This window comes from Muscardinus avellanarius (genome assembly GCF_963383645.1).
Source record: "Muscardinus avellanarius genome assembly, chromosome: 7".
NCBI lineage: Eukaryota > Metazoa > Chordata > Mammalia > Rodentia > Gliridae > Muscardinus > Muscardinus avellanarius.
The window spans coordinates 60,030,547-60,051,010 of record NC_137793.1 but is presented as its reverse complement, the minus strand read 5'-3'; the positions used below and the strand labels follow the sequence as shown (position 1 = coordinate 60,051,010).

General features: G+C 39.5%; 1 protein-coding gene across 1 annotated transcript in view; it reads left to right on the top strand.

The window, feature by feature from the left end:
• SDCCAG8 (SHH signaling and ciliogenesis regulator SDCCAG8) overlaps positions 1-20,464 on the top strand; it is a gene marked incomplete at both ends in the record, with an annotated part of 250,021 nt that overhangs the window by 112,874 nt on the left and 116,683 nt on the right. The window contains one exon of the mRNA XM_080698322.1: positions 13,328-13,470. Coding sequence (XP_080554448.1) covers positions 13,328-13,470 — 143 coding nt within the window. The remainder of the gene's footprint in view (positions 1-13,327; positions 13,471-20,464) is intronic.

The following is a 20,464-nucleotide window of genomic DNA, read 5'->3' as shown; positions in this document are numbered from 1 at the left end:
ACGCACGCACGCGCACGCATGCACACACTCACTGTAACAGTGAGATTTTCTTTATCTATATACCAAGAGTAGGAATATAGATCCTCATTAATCTTTTTTTACTTATATTCTCTCCACCAGTGGCACTATGAGATGATCATATTTAAATGTTTCAGTATTGAATATTATGGTATATGAAGTAGGATAGATTTCACAGGATTTCCAGCCTTGTAAAACAAGGAGCTACCAATGACTCAAAATGTTTTGAGTGTATTGAGTTTATTAACATAGCACTTGTGCTATATAACTATCAACAAATATAAAAATCTTTTTTGGGGCATAGTTCAGTTAGGTAGATTTGCAAGTGACTGAGCACCACCCATTCCTAGGACACTTAGTCGAATGTAGTACATCTGACTCAGTAATTGTCTAGCCCAGCCAGGGCTTGGGGATCTATTATCTTTGCTGTGACAGCTGCCCCTTAACACTTGTGGAGAAGACACATTCCAGATTTTCACAAATGGTAACAAAGAAATGATTTCTGCCCACTAGATGTGATCCAGTGTAGCTGAGGCCTTCAGCCTCCAGCATGTTTAGAAACACAGAACAAAAACTATTTGTGAAGGTATTCAAGTAAATCTTATTACCAGCCAGAAGTGGTGGTGCATGCTTGTAATCCCAGCACTGAGGAGGCTGAGACCGGAGGATCCGGGGTCTCAGACAGCCTCAACTACTTAGTGAGGGCCTTTACAACTTAGTGAGACCCTGTTTCAAAATAAAGAATAAGAAATAGGGCTGGGGGTGTAGCTTGGAGGTAGAATACCCCGGGTTGCATCCCCAGTACTGCAATAAATAAATAAATAAATAAATAAATAAATAAATAAATCCTATTACCAAAGTAAACGCAGTCTATTTCTTGATAGCAGAGCACCTTTTCAGGAGGGGTTATCTTCTAAATTCATCTTAAAAAGTTAATATTACATATTATCAAAATTGCCCTTGAAAATCTCGTAAATTGCTCATAATTTCATAGTCTAGATTAGTTTGCATGCATTATTTTGAGTGTGCTGATGCCACAGATTTCTACCTCTCTGGAGACATTCAGACCTTTCTTAAAAACTTTAACTCAGCCCGAGTGTGTTGGCATCACCTGCAATCCCAGTACATGGGAATCTGAGACAGGAGGATCACAAATTTGAGGCTGGCACACAGGTAACTTAGTGCGACCTTTTTTCAAAAGAAAATAGGACTGAGATTGTAGTTCAGAGGTAGAATACCCCTAGGTTCAAAGCCCAGTATCACACGTGCATGCACGCCCCCACCCCAACACATACACACACAAAAAAATTTACACATATCATATTCCTTCCATTGTTGGGAGACTGCTGATTTTTCATACAAGAATCAGATAAACAAGTTGCTTATTTTTGAAAATCAGTTTACATAAAAATACCTATTTATTATTGTTATTATTATTATTAAAGACATTGAGAATTGAACCCAGAGGCATTCTACCTCTGAGCTACAGTGACAGCCCTATTTTATAAGTAATTTTGAAACAGTGTCTCACAAAGTTGCTGAGGTTGGCCTTGAACCTGGAACCTGTGGTCCTCTTATGTCAGCCTCTCAAGTACTGGGATTACAGTCATGTACCAACTTGCTGGCCATTCCTGTTTCTTAGATTAAAATTGCACTTAGTATGGTAGAATGCTTTCCCTTGGGAGATGCAAAGGCATCGACTGGCACAAGCTCAATCCATCTTGTCTCTCAGTTCCGGCCCACTTACAGAGTTGAATGGTGAGCAAAGTCACGACGACGACGCTCTTCCACTTGCCCTTGTCGCTCCTCATTGTTACTTAAGTATTCCTCTGATAGTGGTCTTTTGACCTCCGGATTCCGTGATCGTAATGAATGGAGGTAAGAATGAGATGATGCACCATATAGCAGGTGATAGGAGGTCATTCTCAGGGCCACTGGCATCAGACTCTAGGGCAGAAACGGGAGTTTCAGAGCAAACTTTCAGTGAAGGATACATCCTGGGCAGGCAGCAGTGGTAGCTTCTCTCTAAACATCATCATGGTGAATAGCTGCCTTTTTTACAGTTCAATTCTTGATATATTTTCTGATATTGAACCAATGCATAACTTATTCTCAACTGTGTGTGGTGGCACATGCCTTTAATTCCTGTACTTGGGAGGCTTGGACTGGAGAATTCTAAGTAGGGAGATGCTTATGAATCTAGTGAGACTTTTAAAATAAAAATGAAAAGAGATAGGTGTGTAGCTTGGCACTAGAATGACCCTGGGTTCAAACCCCACTAACACACACAAACACACACAGCCAGAGTGGTGGCACATGCTTATAATCCCAGTACTTAGGAGGCTGAGACAGGAGGATTGCAGGTTTGCAGCCATCCCCTGCTATCTAGTGAAGTCCTCTGCAACTTAGACCCTGCTTCAAAATAAAAGAAAAAGCCAGGCATGGTGGTACACACTTATAACCCCAGAACTTGGGAGGGTGATACAGAAGGATTTCAGGTTCATAGCCAGTCTAAGTGAAACTCTGTTTCAAAATAAAGAATTAAAAAAAAATAGTGCTGGAGTTCTAGCTCAGAGGTAGAATGTCCCAGGGTTCAATCCCCAGCACCACATACAAAATAAATAAATAAATAAATAAATAAATAAATAAATAAATAAATAAATAAATAAATAAAAAATAATAAAAAATAAATAAGGGATAAAATAGGACTGGGGGTATAGCTCAGAGGTAGAATGTTCCTGTATTCAATCACCATACTGCAAAAAGACAACTTATTTTCATATCATTTTAAAACTTCACATCATTGATAGATGATAGATGGTACAGTCAACAGAATATTTACATATTGGAATCCTTTGTTATTTTAAGAATTTTCCTTTCTGTCATGGTGGCACACACCTGTATTTCCAGTACTTGGGAGGCAGAGACAGAAGGATTGAAGGTTTGAGGAAAGCCTCAGCGAGTAGTGAGACTCAGCAACCTAAGAGATCCTGTTTCAAAATAAAATGTAACCAGTAGGGCTGGGGGTGTACTTGGAGGTAGAATATCCCTGGGTTCAATCCACAGTACCACAAAAAATAATAAATAAAAATACATAAATACATAAACTTACACTGACAAGATAGCAAACAAGCCCTTGCTCTTTTTGTGGCATGCATACAGCAGCTACTAAACCAGCTCAGTAACACAGACCTGTGGCCTGAACTCGTCTGCGTAAACTGACCACAGTGCTGCAATCATTCTTTTGCCCACAAGTCTCCTGGCATGACAGGACAGTGGTGAGAGCTTGCTTTCACTAGAAAGCCTGCTGTGTTGATATCAGCTTCGTACCAGATGCTTGAGCTCACCTCTTCTCTGGACACACTTTTAGAAGGGCACTTCTTTCCTGCCCTGTACCATCTCATCTGCTTTGAGTATATGTTTGGACTGAGAGTTTCCTCATCTCTGAGAAAATGCTTTTGAATTAAAGTGATTAGTAAAAGTTATTTTTCTCTCTCTCTCTTTTTTCTTTTGTGGTACTGGGGATGGAACTCAGGGGCATTCTACCTCTGAGCTGCACCACCAGCCCTATTTTTTATTCTTTATTTTGAACCCGGGTCTCACTGAGTTGCAAAGGGCCTCTCTAAGTAGCTGAGGCTGTCCATGAATTGTGATCCTCTGGTCTCAGCTGGGATTACAAGTGTGTGCCACCATGCCTGGCTAAATGCTACTTCTCTTAATGTCATCCAAGGGGAGGGGGTGTTTCTTAAAATTCATTTTTATGCTTTTATTGGTTCAATTTAATTCTACATCATAGTGAGATTCAACGTGGTGCAAGCATACATGCACCCATTGTTTGGCGAATTTCCCTTCATACACCACCCTCTCCATACGTGTTGGGAGATTGGTAATGATACCTTCTTGCATGGACTTAGCCTCATTTGAACCCTTTGCTTTCTCAGTCCTCATTTTTTCCCTCCACATGTCTCTCTCTCAGTCCCCTCCCCCTATCCTCTTGGTCTCTCTCCTCATTTAACTGAAGTCCTTTTTCTTTGCTAGTTTTGTTCAAGCTTCCCCATCTGAGAGAAAACATACAACCCTTGACTTTCTGAGAATAGCTGATCTCACTTAGAATAATATTCTCTAATTCTATCCATTTTCCTGAAAATAGTTGTAACTTGATCTAATTTATGGTTGAGTACAATTCCATTGTGTGTGTGTATACCACATTTTCTTTATCCATTCATCTGTTGATGGCCACCTAGGTTGGTCCCATAGTTTGGCTATTGTGAATTGTGCTGCTATAAACAGGTATGAATGTATCTCTGTAGTATTCTAGCTTCCATTCCATGGAAAGATACTGAGGAGTGTTATGATTGGGTCATATAGTAGTTCCATTCCTTGTCTTTTGAGGAACCTCCATAATCATCTTCATTTTGGTTGTACTAATTTATATGCCTCTAGGGAAATAGGAACTCTTAAATTCTTTAAAGAATGCTTGGAGTGTGGATTGACTCATTAGCTCCATTAGAAGCTATTGAAAAACAGCATTTTCGCAAGATATTGTGGATCTGATTGGGAAGGCTGAAAGGCCAAGTCCCATGTTGACTTGCTGATACTGAGCCATGATTTGTAAAAGATGCGGACCATGAGATTACCACTGGGGCTAAGCAAACCCAAGCCGCAGGACCTCCTCAAGTCCCGAACCCTAAAGTGTCATTGAGAAAGGCTTCTTCCACGTGAAACATGGGCAGGGCTTTGCAAACTGAACTCCTTGTGTTTGGTAGCATGATATTTGATCCAGGCCATCTGAGTTATATCTTCTCTCTGAGTCTGTATGTTATTTATACCTTCTATCTACGTCAAATTGTAGGCTACAGGCTTTAGAAAGCAGGCTGTGTGTCATTTCCTCTTTATTTTTTTGTGGCATCTAGGTTTGTTTAGGGAGACAATATGGTGTAATAGAAAGATAATGGGACTTGAAATCAGCCTAACCCAGTTTTGGATCCCAGCTCTGCTATGGCATGATCTTACATAATTACTTTACATCTATGAGCTTTAGTCTTCTCATCTGTAAAATAGAAATAGGATACTTATTTCTACAAGGTTGTTATGAACACAAAACGAGATTTTAAAATACAGAATGCAAGACAAGGCCTGGAGCACTGTACGTGCACAGAAATGATAGCTGCTATCTGTGTTTCTTCTTGGATCACAGTAGAATCATCATAAACCAGTGCTGTGTGCTACCAACAATGAGAGCAACAAACAGGAGGTCTAGAATATATCAGCGACTACGTTCAGAGGGCATGCACTTTGGACTATTTCTTAAATTACTACTTATAATACTCTCCTTTTTTTATTTAGGCTAGTTCCCTAAGAAACTAGAGAATAAGTCTTAAAAATAAAATTTACACCAGGCATGGTGGCTTACACCCATAATCCCAGTATTGGGAGGCTAAGACAGGAGGATCATAGGTTTAAGGCCAGCCTTGGCAACTTTTTGAAACCCTGTTTCAAAATAAAAACTAAAAGAGCTGGGCGTGGTGGTGCACACTTGTAAATCCCGTGCTTGGGAGGCAGAGACAGGAGGATCGCGCAGGTTCGAAGCCAGCCGTGCGCGCTGGCTTAGGAGACCCTGTTTCCAAATAAAAATGTAAAAATAGGTCTGGGAGTATAGCCCGGAGGTAGAAGGGCTTCCAGGACCAAAAATAAAATAAAAATAAATAAAAACTAAAAATAAGGCTGGGGATGTAGCTCAGAGTTAGAATGCCTCTGGGTTCATCAGGCATGATGGCACACGTTTGTAATCCCAGCATTCAGGAAACTGAGACCGGAGGATCATGGTTCGCAGATAGCCTCAGCTACTTAGTGAGGTCCTTTGCAACTCAGTGAGACCATGTTTCAAAATAAATGCCCCTTGGTTCAATTTTTTGTATCAAAATAGGTAAATCAACAAAAAATTACTGTATTATAGGCTAGTGCTACCTAACAGAATTTTCAATGATGATGAAAATATGTTCACATCTATAAATTAATAGAAGTATCAACTGAAGAATACTAAACTTCCAATGAATATAGTCTTTTTATCCACACAGAAATTTATAAAAACTATTATTTATTTCCAAAGTGATAGGTTGTTATGTTTCATTTTTCAGTAGCATGTATTATCTTACTTTTCAAAATACTTGCCCTGACTTTTTCCATTGGTTTCTGAATAATAAATTCACATTGTCACATTTTTTGTTTGTATTTGTGGTACCAGGGATTGAACCCAGGGGCATTCTACCTCTGAGCTATACCCCAAGCCCGATTTTTTAGTATTGAAACAGGGTCTCACTAAGTTGTGGAGGGCCTCACTAAGTAGCAAAGGCTAGCTGTGAACCTGAGATCCTCCTGTCTCAGCCTCCCAAGACTGGGATTACAAGCAAGCACCACCATGCCCAGCTCATTGTCAAATTTTGTCAGCTTCAAAACAAGTTCTTCCTTCTGAATTCCGGTCTTTTTAGCCTTCAAATTCCTCTCTTTCTTTCTTCCTTCCTTTCTTCCTTCCTTTCTTTCTTTCTTTCTTTCTACCTCCAAGCTACACCCCAGCCCTATTCTTATTCTTTATTTTGAAACAGGTCTCACTAAGTTATGGAGAATATTACTAAGTAGCTGAGGCTGGTCACAAACCTGCAGTCCTCCAGTGTCAGCCCTCTAGTACTGAGATTACAAGCATGTGCCACCACACCCAGCTAATATTTAATCCTATTAACGAAACTCTTTATTTGGTTCTACTTATTATTCTACTTATTATATAAAAAATGTACACATTTTTTTCTTGTGCTACTGGGGATTGAACCCAGAGGCATCCTATTGTGGAAAAGTTCATGAAAACAAGAAATAGTTCACAGGAATGAAAAATATGGTAGATTTTTTTTTTAATTCAGTAGATAGTTTGAAGGATGAAGTAAGAGAGTGTTTCAGATAAGTAAATTAGATAGCAGTCCATTAGGGTCAACAACTAATATCCAGGAGTTCTAAGGAAGAAACATTAAAATACAGAGCATAAAAATTTAATTTAAAACCGGGCGTGGTGGTGCACGCTTATAATCCCAGCATTCAGGAGGCTTAAACCGGAGCGTTGCAGTTCGCGGACAGCCTCAGCTACTTAGGCCCTCCGCAACTTAGTGAGCCCGTTTCAAAATAAAGAATAAAAAATAGGGCAGGGGGTATAGCTTGGAGGTCGAACACCCTTGGGTTCCATCCCCAGAACCACAAAAAATTTAAATCTTTTACAGTTTTATTTACTTACTTTTACTTATTATTTACTTACTATGTACCTTTTACTGTGCTAAATGTGTTACATGTGTGAAATTTTAATTATTTAATTTATTTATTTTTTGTGACACTGGGGATTGAACTCAGGGTCATTCTACTTGAAGCCCAGCTCTATTTTATTTATTTATTTTTTGTTGGTGCACTGTATTCATGCATCATAATGGGATAAATAAAACTTGTGTAGAAATACATGCACACATTTTATTTATTTTTTTTTGAAACAGTATTTCACTAGTTTGACAAGAATCTCACTACTTACTGAGGTTGTCCTCAAACCTGAAATCCTCTTGTCTCAGCCTCCTAATTACTGAAATTACAGGTGTGTGCCACCACATCCATCTTGGAAAAAATTTTTTTTGGTGGTACTGGGGGGTGGAACCCAGAGGCTTTCTACCTCTGAGCTATACTCCCAGACCTATCTTTTTATATTTTATTTGGAATCAAGGTCTCACTAAGTTGCTGAGAGCCTCTAATAGCTGAGGCTGGATTTGAACCTGTGTGATCCTCCTGTCTCAGCCTCCCAAGCGCAGGGATTACAAGCACGTGGCCCGGCTATCTTGAAATTTTAATCTTAAAATAGTTATATAAGACAGTGTCTTTAAAGAACATCAGCCTCCAGATTGAAAAGGACCCAGTAAAAACAGCATACAGAAAATGAAAAAGAGCCTATTCCAGGCTCCAACATAGTGAAATTTTAAAATGACAAGGGACAAGAATTAATTATAGTAATTTATAGGAAAAAAAGCAAATCAGAGACCAACTATAAGGACTTAGAATGTCATAGGCTTTCAATTATGTTAGAATCTTGAAGACAGTATAGTCCCTTAAGCATCCTGAGTGAAAATTAATTACAAAAAATTTTATGCCCAGCCAAACTATTGAGTATATGCATATAATAACCACAATTTGGGGCATACATAGTCATAGAATATTATTTTATATAACCTTTTTTTTTTTTGCAGTACTGGGGGTGGAACCCAGGGGCATTCTACCTCCGAGCTACACCCCCTGCCCTATTTTTTATTCTTTAGTTTGAAACAGGGTCTCATTGAGTTGCAGAGGGCTTCACTAATAGCTGAGGCTGTCCTTGAACCACGATCCTCCTCTCAACCTCCCAAATGCTGGGATTACAAACGTGTGCCACCACACCCAGCTTATATAACCTTTCTTATCAAAGCTATATAGAGAATATACTAAAGCCAAAAAAAAAGGTGAGGGGACTTCACACAAGACAGAGATCAAGCAGGCTGTGCATAAAGCAAGGAAATATCCAGGGGAACAAAATTAAAGGAGGAACTTATACTTTATCTGAAACTATATTGAAAAATATCACTGATGAGTACTTGGTAATTCTGTTTGCATGCTTGGGAAAAAAGTCAGTTACCAAGAAAAATAAACTGTTAAAAACAAGGCAGTGGGGTATAGTCACACACACCTGTAGGCCCAGCTACTCAAGGCTGAGGCAGGGTGATCACTGGAGCCCAGGAGCTCCAGGCCAGCCTGGGCAACATAGCAAGGCCCCTCCATAAAACGAAAAAGCAAAGAAAAACTAGGCAATGAATTCCAAAAGTAATAAGAGAATATAATATTCTATAATCATAACCTAAGTAGTTCTATTGACTAATGATCTAACCGAAACCATTTCTATAGGAGCATGAGTTGGATATTTAGGAAAAGAGACTTAAATTTTTACTTCTTATTTCTTTTGAGATAGTCTCACTATGTTGTCCAGAATGGCCTCACATTCCTAGGCTCAAGGGATTCTCTTGTCTCAGCCTCCAGAGGAGATGGCACTAGAAGAATGTACAACCACATTTGGCTTATTACCTTTTTTTTTTTTTGCGGGCCTAGGGGTGGAACCCAGAGGCATTTGACCTCTGAGATACACCCTCTGCCCAATTTTTTATTCTTTATTTTTGAAACAGGGTCTCACTGAGTTGCAGAGGGCCTCACTAAGTAGCTGAGGCTGACCACAAACCACGATCCTCTGGGCTCAGCCTCCCAAATGCTGGGATTACAAGAGTGCACCACCACACCTGGTGGCTTATTACCTTTTTAACACAGAAAATTTAAAAGGGTTAGGATGGGTAGAGAAGTAGCTCAGAAATAGAATGCCCCTGGATTCAATCATCAGTAAAGGAAGAAGAAGAGTAATATGTCTAATATTGCAAATTAAGAACTAACAATATAAGTATGTTATTTAAAAATATGAAGACACATAAAAGGAGAGTTGATCATGTGCCCTTGAGGATTAGGCTTGGAGATGGGTGAGAGATAGAACATGAGCATCCCTCTTATCTATCATGAGCAACTGAATACTATTTGACTTAAATTAGGTACATTACTTTGGTACAAAAATTTAGTCAATAATAAAAATAAAGATACATATGTTCATTGTTAAGAAAAAGCTTCCTACAGCATAAAAGAATACAAGTGAACAGTCTTCACATCTTGTCCCTGGTGGTGTTTCCCTGAGATAACCATTTTTAGCAGTTTCATTCCAATAGCATTGGTGATTCAGTGATAGAATTCTCAATTACCATCTCTAACAATTTCTACTTTCAGTTTGTTTTGGTGGTTATCTGTATGATTTTTTTTTTAGGTGCTAGGAATTAAACCCAGGACCCTGTGCATGCTAGGAAAGTGTTCTACCAATGAGTTACACCTCATGAATACATTCATGTTTCCAAGTGTGTCTTGGTGAGGTGGGAAACCATCTGGACCTGCCTTTGCCCAGCTGGCCAAAAGATGGCCACATCAAGCTGCACTTGGACATACAGGTCACAGTGTGCTTTGGGAGTAACGTACAATTGGCCTATGACTGTTGGCCTCTGGTCCCTGAGCCGTGGTACATGGCCAGGGACGTGGCCCTGACCTAGCTGGGTGGGGTGGAGGGCTGTGGTGCCAGTGGGAGGATGACATTTCTGGCAGGAGCCCTCTAACTGTTGGAGTTGGTGCTGTGGCAGATTTTCCTGACTCCGGAAGTAAGTGTTGAGCCTTCGTCCAGCTGGTTGGAATATTTGTTGGTTTTGATTATCTGCACCAATAAGCTCTTTTGCTGGCATGGATAATCAGAAGCAGGCAGTCATGTTCCATCTTCTCAAAAAAAGTGCCTTTTGCATTTTGAAATTACAGTACATAAAGTTTTATTTGTTCTTTGCTTTGTAGGGAAGGGGAAATTTTTATTGAATTAAATCAAGAACTCCTTAGAGATACTCATACAGCCTCAGGCAGGTCATTTTTTTCTGCTTATCCCTCTGCTGATCTTGGAAGATATTTTAAGTGGGGGAGAGATCAGTGCTAACAATGATATAGCTGTCTTTTATTCAGCTCTGACTATGTGCTAGGGACTCGGCTAAGTACTCATCATCCGTTCAGGCTTCACAAGTCTCCAAAGTTTACTGTAGCTACCACTCTCCTTCTAGGCTGAAGAATGTTTGCCAATCGAGTGATTGGTGGAAGGTCGCAGAGCTGGGCAGTGCCAGCTGAGTCTGGAGCCCTGATTGTGTTGGCTCTTGGGCCCATGTTCTCTGCATCTAGATTTGGCCGGATTTCAGTGCAGCCTCTGACTTTTTATTACATGAGAGTCAAAAAGTGGCTGCTTTATACTTAAAGCCTCGTTCCCACTGTAAGATGACTCTGTTGTTATTATTGCATAGTAGTGACAAGAATTGTTGGATATATTCTTTTTAAGAAGACCTGGGATTTCAGTCATTTTCTATCTCTTCATTGCTTTGTATCCTCTCAATTCACAACTCTGGAGTTGTCCTCGGTCTCTTACTACTTCTCTTTTCTGTTTTCACAAAATCGCCCATGTCCCTTTTATGTATCTGTTTGAAGTCTCCTTCCTCCTCCTGCCTAGACTATTCCAAGTGTCTGTTCATGGTCTCCCTTCTCCCATTTCTTGCCACCTTACACTGGTCACGTATGTCAGTTCAGTTTTGTAAAGCTCAGCTTCTCAGTTGGGCATGGTGGCGCATGCTTGTAATCCCAGTGATTGGGAGGTTGAAACACAGGAGGATCATGTGTTCGAGGCCAGCCTCAGCAACTTAGTGAGTCTTTCAACAATCTAGCAAGTCTCTGTTTCAAAACAAAAATATAAAAATGGCTTGGGGTTTGGCCAGAGAGAATGCTCCTAGGTTTAATCCCCAGTACCAAAAACAAAGAAAAAAAAGCTCAGCTTATATTACATGCCTATGTAAACCATTGTTTCCCACTACTTAGGAACATGTAGCTTTATTAATCTCTAATTTAATAATGTGACATAATCTCTCATTCCATGGTTTCCTGTGCTCTTACCTTCTTTCTCACTTTTCTTGCCTGTGCTAATTTATCCATTGTCTGGCTCTTGAGGCGTGGATTTTCCCTATAACACATTTGCTGTTTTGTTTTTTAATAGGCTGTGTATTTTGTATATGTGTGTACGTAGGTTTCATTATCCAGATGAACTATTAGCTGCAGAGTATAAGATGGGAACTCTCCAAGTCAGTCCCTCATAAGAGTTAGTATATAAGAACTGTGTAAAAAAAAAAAGGAATATGGAATTTTTTAAGCTTTAAAGTCAACAAATGATTCCAATTCTATACTTCTTTGCTTTTGTTAATTTCATAAATGTTAGACAAATAAAACATAAAAGAAAAGGCTTTTTATTATGCTTTTATCTCCAGTTATATTTAATTGTGAGATTAGAAATATGATAGTATAATTTTAATAACTTATAATATTTAAAAGAAATCAGTTCTATTTAGTATTCCAGTCTGAAAGATATAGAAAATCTGCTAGGAATGAAAATAATAAATTTGTTGTATAGCTTTTTAAAAATAAAACAATATTTAAAAACATATTTATTTTGTATTATTGGTGATCTGTAGTTTGGACAAGGATAAACTGATGAGACAGTGTTATGAACATAAGAAAAATATAAGTGAATTATTTAGCTAATCTCAGATGATGTATTAAACATAGCAGGAATCGCTCCGAGTACTGAGTAATGAAGTGACTCAGTGGAAAGATGTGAGCCCCCCAGAGCTGCCGGCCGCCTGGCCCGGCGCTTCTGCAGGCCGTAGCTTCAGCAGCCCTGCTGCTTGCTTTCTGCTCAACCCGAAAACAGTCCGCCCTGTCTTTTCTGCTTTTCTTGTTTTAGTAGTCTAAATTTTTAAAATTCTCAACTCTTTTCTTTTCTCTTGCTTATTTTTATAGATGTTTCATGATAAATATTTTCAGTTGTATAACTTATTTTAAACTATGTTCTTAAGATATTTTTGCTTTGAAATAGTTGAGGTTTTGGTGAGCTAAGGATGATTTCTTTTTGAGACCAAACAATAAGCTATCATTACTTTTCATATATTTATATGTTCATATTCATTATATTAGATTGCTTCTGTTGCCTTTTAAAATGCAAATGTCAGTGTTGTATTGCTTTACCTCTGAAATCTCACACAGTCCTCAGTGCAACATCCTCATGCTGTGTATTTTCCTGAATTATGTTTTTCAAATAATGTTGAGCACCTTTATGCTGCTTTCTTTTACGCCTCACATTTTTCTAAAAAGTACCATAAATTATTTTAACATTTAAATTGTTTTTAACATGCCAAGAAAGCCATAAATCTATTTTTCAGAATAAAAGATTGCATACTTAATGTAAATCATTACATGTATTTGATCAAATCTCTTAACCAAAAAATGTGACATCTTCAAGGTAGCAACATTTTTAAGTTACGATGACTTTTCAAAGGGTCCAGGCCTTAGAATGAAAATGCAGATTTTCCATTTTGACTACTCTTGTTCAGTCATTTCGTCTTTAAAAATCAGGTTTCATTTAATAATCCAAAACAACCTTGGCCATGTGCATTTTCAGATGGGCTGATTTCCTTTTTCGGAAAACAGAAGCTAGCCTAAATTTCTTAATAATTTTTTATCACATTAAAATTCATGGTAAAAATAAAAACAACTTAATTTGGAATCCAAGTGCATATCTATGCTTTTTCTCCCTTTCTATCTACCTCAGGAAATAGAGAGACTGGGACAGGAGCTGACTGACTGCAGGCAGCGCATGGAGCAGGAGCAGCAGAAGGCAGCCCGGGCCGGAGAGGAGAGCCTGCGCCTGGCAGAGCTGCTGGGTACCTCTGAGCGCCAACTGCACCTTACCAGGTACCTCTGCCCGCACCGAGCTCTGCCACGGCTTCCAGCCATTGCGAGAGTCAGTCATTTGCTTCACACACAGCTTTAGGCATATTTTAAGAGAAGTAGAAATGTGGGGAGCAAAACAGCAGATGTGAATGACGTGTGGCAGGGAGTTGCTGATCCATCGTAGACCTTTCCCTCAGAGTGCTCCGATGTTTAGGTGATCCTCTATGGATGTAAGCAGAATGCCATGGCTTCTACCACCACCTCTCCCACTACTTCTGTGCCTGATAAAAATGAAGAAATGAAGGCATGTATTGAAGAAAAGAATCAGATACTGTTCAAAGTCGAAGAAATCTTAAAATGCACATTGAAATAGAGCCAATACAAAACAGAGATCTGTAGCCTTGAGAGGTGTGCTATCCAGAGACCAAGCTAATGGGTCGTTGTCCTGATGGGGCTCGCGCCATCCAGGTTTCAAGTCGCATTGCTTCTACCACAGGCCACTGCTACGTGACTGTCCCTGCAGGCGACCTTAGTGAGCATACAGCTCGGCCCTGGCGTGAAGTCCGACCTTAGGCCGCAAGCAGTGTGGATTCGCTACACTGGAAACACGCACATTCATAAACACATAAATACACACAGGAGACATTCAGATAGAGACAGCCGACACTTGACAGTACCATCTACGTGGCTTCTTCTCACTTTGCATTTTAGTAGAGTTCTTCAGTTTTCAGATCAAGCCTCTAGGTCTGTTCAGTTCTTGGAGTTTTTCAGTTTTTAGAGGGAATTTTGTCTAAATACACATGTAAGTTTATGATATTTGATTTAGTTTGTAAAATAGAAAAACATTGATCTTCCGATTATAGTACAGTGTTGACTTTAAACTCTGAAAGGGGACTGATCCCTTTTACATTAAATATGACAATGTAATTCTGAGCACGGTACGATAACAGATGGAGAAAAGCACCACTTGAACAGCCTGCATTCGGGGAAAAAAAATATTCTGGAGGTTGGTGAACCTCCCAAAGTTTTGGGTTAGTGTTAAGATGCCTGTAGTTCTGTTAAAATCAAACTTTGTTAAGAACATTTTGTTATGATAATAATCCAAATGTTTGACACCTTCCTATTTAAACAGCGAAGAAAAAGAGAGGAAAGGAAGTGAAAAATAAATCATTTACGCATGTATGATATCCAGAGAAAATTTAATAATGAAATGCTCTGTGAGTAGAAATGGCTTAATACAACAGAAGAGTAGCTTTTCTTTTAATGCCTATTTAAAATATTGTGGTTGTGGAGCTGAGAACAGAGTACCGACATCACTCCTGTGGCTGTTAATCTTAGTAGTTTCGGAATTTAGCTTCATTGTAATAATGTGACTATTCTTTCTTTTCTGTCGGACTCCACTGAGAAGCAGTCATTTGTGTGTTCAGCACTCTTAGCCCACAGAAACGGGATGGCTTTCAATGTCTCTGTGTGGCTGAGTTTCAGTAAATAAATATCAATCACGGTTTGTGCTTCTTGCCCTTCTGTCTTACTCAGAGTGTTAATTTCTGTGGTCCAAGTCCAGAGAGAGTTTTCTGAGCAGTATCGATGTCTGCTGTTTGACAGGATCAGTTCTTCCAAGTGGAGCTATTAAGATGCAGGGGCTGCTGAATGGACACACAGTAACTGATTCCTTTGTTCTTAAGAAAAACTGTTTCGCTTGGTTCCATGGAAAGCTATTTTTTCATTCTGTTGAGCTTAATTTACACCAATTCTACAAAAATTTAAACTCAGCTTTATAGGAAATAAAATGCAGTTACTTATTTGCTAAGTGCAGTACTCTTTGTAGCCATCTTGTGTTTAGTTTATGTTTGTGGTTTATAAAATCTACAGTCATAAATTTAAAGATGGCAATTAAAACTATAAGGCATTCTATATATCTCCCTTTGCACTGAAAATGTGACTTGGTCACAGAACTAGATATTCCTGATGTGCTTTTAGTTTTCTTAAGCGTCTGTTAATTCTTGCCGTTCTTTGTTGATTCGGTTTACTTGGGTGTGTGGCTGAGAAACATTGCAGTCTCTCTCTTCCAGTGTGGACGAGCTGAAATGCATTACCTCCACACAGACGGCACCTCGCAATTCAATTTCAAACATCTTGAATGGCATATCTAAACAAAGTTTAAAATTGAATATGAAAATCATGTTATAAAGTAAGGATGAGACAAGAATCCAAATTTGGGGGGGGGGCAAAGAATATTTTAAAACTGGAGGAGAAATCTGTAGATCAATCTGAAAGAAAAATAATCCACATCTACCTTTTGTTTGTTTCTCCTTATTTGAATTTAAATTGGATTTTAAAATGGAAAATATAAATTCAGCATTTATTGTAGAACTCAGTATAATATTCACTTAGTAGATATGCTTTTATTGGTGCTTTGTAGTCTCACATCATACTGTAGTTCAGAGTGATAGGGACATACATACACACAGCACTTGGCAAGCTTCATCCTGGCTCCTTCCCCATACCTGATATTTCTACAAATGGGGAGATAACCAGTTTTCCCAATACCACTTTACTGAAAAGGCTATCTTTTCTCCAGCTTATGTTTTTTGACACTTTTTAAAAAAATCAATTGGTTATACATGTGTGGGTTTGTTCCTGTATCTTCTGTTCTGTTCCCTTGGCCTGTGTGTACGTTTATGTGCCGATACCATGCTGTTTTTATTATTATAACTCTGTAGTATAATTTGAAGTCAGGTAATGTGATGCTTCCTGCATGGTTCTTATAGCTGAGAATTGGTGTGGCTATTCGGGGTCTTTTGTTCTTCCATGTGAAATTTAGAATTGATTTTTCTAGTTCTGTGAGGAGTAACATTGGTAGTTCAGTAGCAATACAGTTTCAGTATGTTGAATCTGTAGATTGCTTTTGGTAGAATGGCCAGTTTGATATTTATTCTGCCTATCCAAGAGCATGAAAGATCTTTTCACCTTCTAAGGTCTGCTTTGAATTCAAAGTTTTATGATTTTCACTGTCGAAGTCTTTTACCTCCTTGGTTAGTTAAATTTATTCCTAGGTATTTTATTTTATTTTTTTGAGGTTATTTTGAAGAGACCTGTTTTCCAGATTTCTTTTTCAGTGGGTTCATGATTGGCATATAGGAAAGCTACTGATTTTTGTAAACTATTTTGTTTCTTGCTACTTTGCTGAATTTGTTGCTCAGCTCTAGAAGCCTTTTGGGTCTTCTAAGTAAGAGAACATGCCATTTGCAAATAGAGATAATTTCAGTTCTTCTTTTCCTATTTGTATTTCTTTTGTTTCCTTTTCTTGCCTTATCTCTCTAGCTAGTTTTGAGTAGTATATTGAAAAGGAGTGGTGAGAGTGGGCATCCTTGTCTTGTTTCTGCTTTTAAAGGGAATTCTTGTAGTTTTCCCCCATTCAATATGATGTTGGCTTTGAGTTTATTGTATATTGCCTTTATGATGTTGAGGAAAGTTCCTTCTATTGTGATTTTTTGCAGTACTTTTAACACAAGTGGGTACTGGATTTTGTCAAATGTTTTTCAGCATCTATTGATATGCTCATGTGATTTTTGTCCTTAGTTCTATTTATGTGGTGAATTATACATATTTTTTTCATATATTGAACCAGCCTTGTATCCCTAGATACAAGAACCAACTTGGTTATTATTGAGTACCTGCTATCTTTTTAAGTGCTTTGGCCATAGGCACAGAGGGAAAAATAAGAATTGGTTTCTATTCCCACCCTTAGGTTTCTCACACTGAAGTAAAAGTACCAGATCTATATATGCAATTATAATAGAATGTGACAAGAGCAAAATGCTAGAAATAAAGATCACCACAGGAATATACAGAAAGAAGAATTGGCTTATCCTTCATTGGGGGTGAAAGTGATAGTCAGAAAAAGCTAATAATGGAAGGCAATCCTTGGGGAGAGGCAGATGCTTGGTAGCAGTCTGTATTTTTGTTGTTGGTGGTGACTGAACCTGAGGGCATTCTACCTCTGAGCTACACTCCCAGACCTTTTATTTGTGGGGAGGGTACTGGGTATGGAGCCCAGGGGCATTCTCCCTTCAAGTTGCACCCCAGCCCTATTTTTTATTTTGAAACAGGGTCTCACTAAGTTGTGGACAGCCTCACTAAGTAACAGAGCCAGTTTTGGAATGGTGATCCTCCTGTTTCAGCCTACCAAGTACTGGGATTTCAAGTGTGGGCCACCACAACCGACCAGACCTTTTTATTTTTTATTTTGAAATGGTCTGCTGAGGGTTGCTGAGGTGGCCTCAAATCTGTGATTCTCCTGTCTCAGCTCCCCAAGTGCTGGGATTGCAGGTATGACCATACTCAGCGGCAGCAGCTCCTATTAATGAGTTCATGGATAGGAGTTCTCAATTGGAAAAGGGTGGTGTGAGTACCCCATGTTGAGAGACCAATAAGTGCAAAGCCATAAAGATGGGAGAGAACATAAACTCTATAACCAGGTAGGGTTTTGGTAGAAAATCAGACTGGAACAAGGAGACAGCCTCAGAGGAAGGGCCTCATGGGCCATTCTCTGAAGTGGTAGCCATCTTGGGAGTCCTTGGCTTCCCTTGGTGCATCAGGATCCAACCAAGCTGTCAGTCCTCTGAGGCAGAAGATCCACACTCTGCCTCAGAGAGCAGTGAGGTGAGAGAGCTTAGAGGGTTGATACAGGAGACAAGGAGGCCACTTGGAACAGTGTCAGTAACCACAGCCCATGGGCCACATGTGGCCCATTTCTGTTTTTCTATGACCCATGAGTTAAGTTTTATGGATTTTTATTTTATTCTATTTTGTGGTACTGTAGATTGAACACAGGGTCTTCTACCTCCAAGCTACACCGCAGCTCTTTTTTTTTTTTTTTTTTTATTCTGAAACAGAGTCCAGCTAAGTTGCTGAGGCTGGCCTCGAACCTGGGATCCTCCTGGCTCAGCTTCTGCAGGACTTGTATTACAGGTATATTCCACCATGCCTGGCTGCTTTTTATATTTTTAATAGCTGGAGGAAAGGAGACTGAGGCCAAAGGACAATTTGAACCCAGCAATTCAAGGCCAGCTGAGGCAATATAGTAAGACCCCATCCTAAAAACAAAAATCAACATTTTGTAACAAACATAAAAATATTTTGTAACATTCATAAATGAAGCTTTACTGGGACACAGGTATGATTATGCGTTATGTATGATGTAGTAGAGTCAAGCCTAACGTATTTACCATCTGGTTATTTACAGAGAAAGATAACCAACCCCTCAGGAAGGAGGCTACTGAGTTCAAGTAAGAATCAAGAAAGCTTGGCAGGTTCAAATAGGTATAACTAATTGTGTATAAAAGGTCATTGAAAGGTGCTATGAAGGCAGACTAGTTGTGGAAGATATGTCTAACAGCAACCTCATTAGACTATACCCACAGTAGCCCAGAGGGATAATAATGAAATCCTAGTTCATGGCTGTGACATTCACATGGAAAGGAAATTCAAGAGGCATTGAACCAGGTATGGTAGCACGTGCCTATAATCTCAGCATTTGGCAGGCCGAGACAGGAGGATTGCAGGTTGAAATCCAGCCTTAGCAACTTAGCAAGCCCCTGTTTCAAAACTAAAACTAAGAAGGGCTGGGAGTATAGTTCAGAGGTAGAATGCCCTTGGGCTCAAGCACCAGTACCAAAAAAAAAAAAAGGAAGGAAGGAAGGAAGGAAGGAAGGAAGGAAGGAGGAAGAAAGAAAGAAAAGGAGACATCTAGAGTAGCAAATAGGAGAGGAGAGAAAGGTGACTGGCATTTCTGGCTTTAGCTGAGTAAATGATGCTTTAATCCTACTGGAGAACTTTAGAGATATACCAGAGGAGAATAATGAATTTTATTTTGTAATTTGGATACAGATGTCCAATGTAAGGCTAGTATGAGGAGAAAGATCATGACTAGAGGTTAAATCTGGATACTTTTGCATCTAGGTATTCACTGCAATCAAGGAAGTAGGTGAAAGCACTTCTCTCCCTCCTCAGGTGGATTCCAAAACCCCATGCATGCTCAGCAAGCACCTGCTACTAAGTGGCACCTTTTGTGTGTGTGTGTGTGGTACCGAAGACTGGACCCAGGGACATATTACCTCTGAACTACATCCCCAGCCCAATTTTATTCTTTGTTTTGAAACTGCAGAGAACCTCACTAAGTATCTGAGGTTGGCAGCGAACCAGGATCCTCCTGTCCCACCCTCCCAAGTACTGGGATTACGAGTGTGCACCATCACACACAGCTGAAATATTTTCAAGAGTTATTGGATTTTTTTGGTCTCTCCCCCACTGGGATTGAACCCAAGGCACTGTACTTACAAAGCGAGCACTTTGCCACTGAGCTTCATCCCAGCCCTGGGACCATGTTTTTAAAGAAGCAGTGAAAGAAGAGCCACCAGCCAAGGGCACTGAAATGGGCCTTCAGATATAGAAATAGGAAATCAACAAGAGTGATTCAAAGGACACTGTAGTGACGATGTAACCAAATGCTGTTAGAACCATATTCTATTCTTAGGGGAGGTCCCCAGGCAGCCTAAGAGGAAGACACCTACCTGCCTTACAGTATCATCCCAAGGAAGGCACTATTTTTTTTTTTTCTGGTACTGGGGATTGAACAAAGGAACATTCTACCTTTGAGCTATACCTTCATCCATCATTTTATTTTATTTTAAAACAGGATTTCTGCCAGGCGTGGTGGCGCACGCTTGCAATTTCCCCGCGCTTGGGAGGCAGAAACAAGAGGATTGCGCAGGTTTGAAGCCAGCCTTAAGAGACCGTTTCCAAATTTTAAAAAGTACAATAGGTCTGGGAGTGTAGCCCGGAGGTAGAAGGGTTTCCAGGAACCCCAGTACCACCAAACAAACAAACAAACAAAAAACAAAACAAAACAAAAAAACCAGGATTTCTCTCGTCGGGCATGGTGGTGCACGCTTGTAATACCCGCGCTTGGGAGACTGAGACAGGAGAATCACGCAGGTTCGAACTTAAGAGA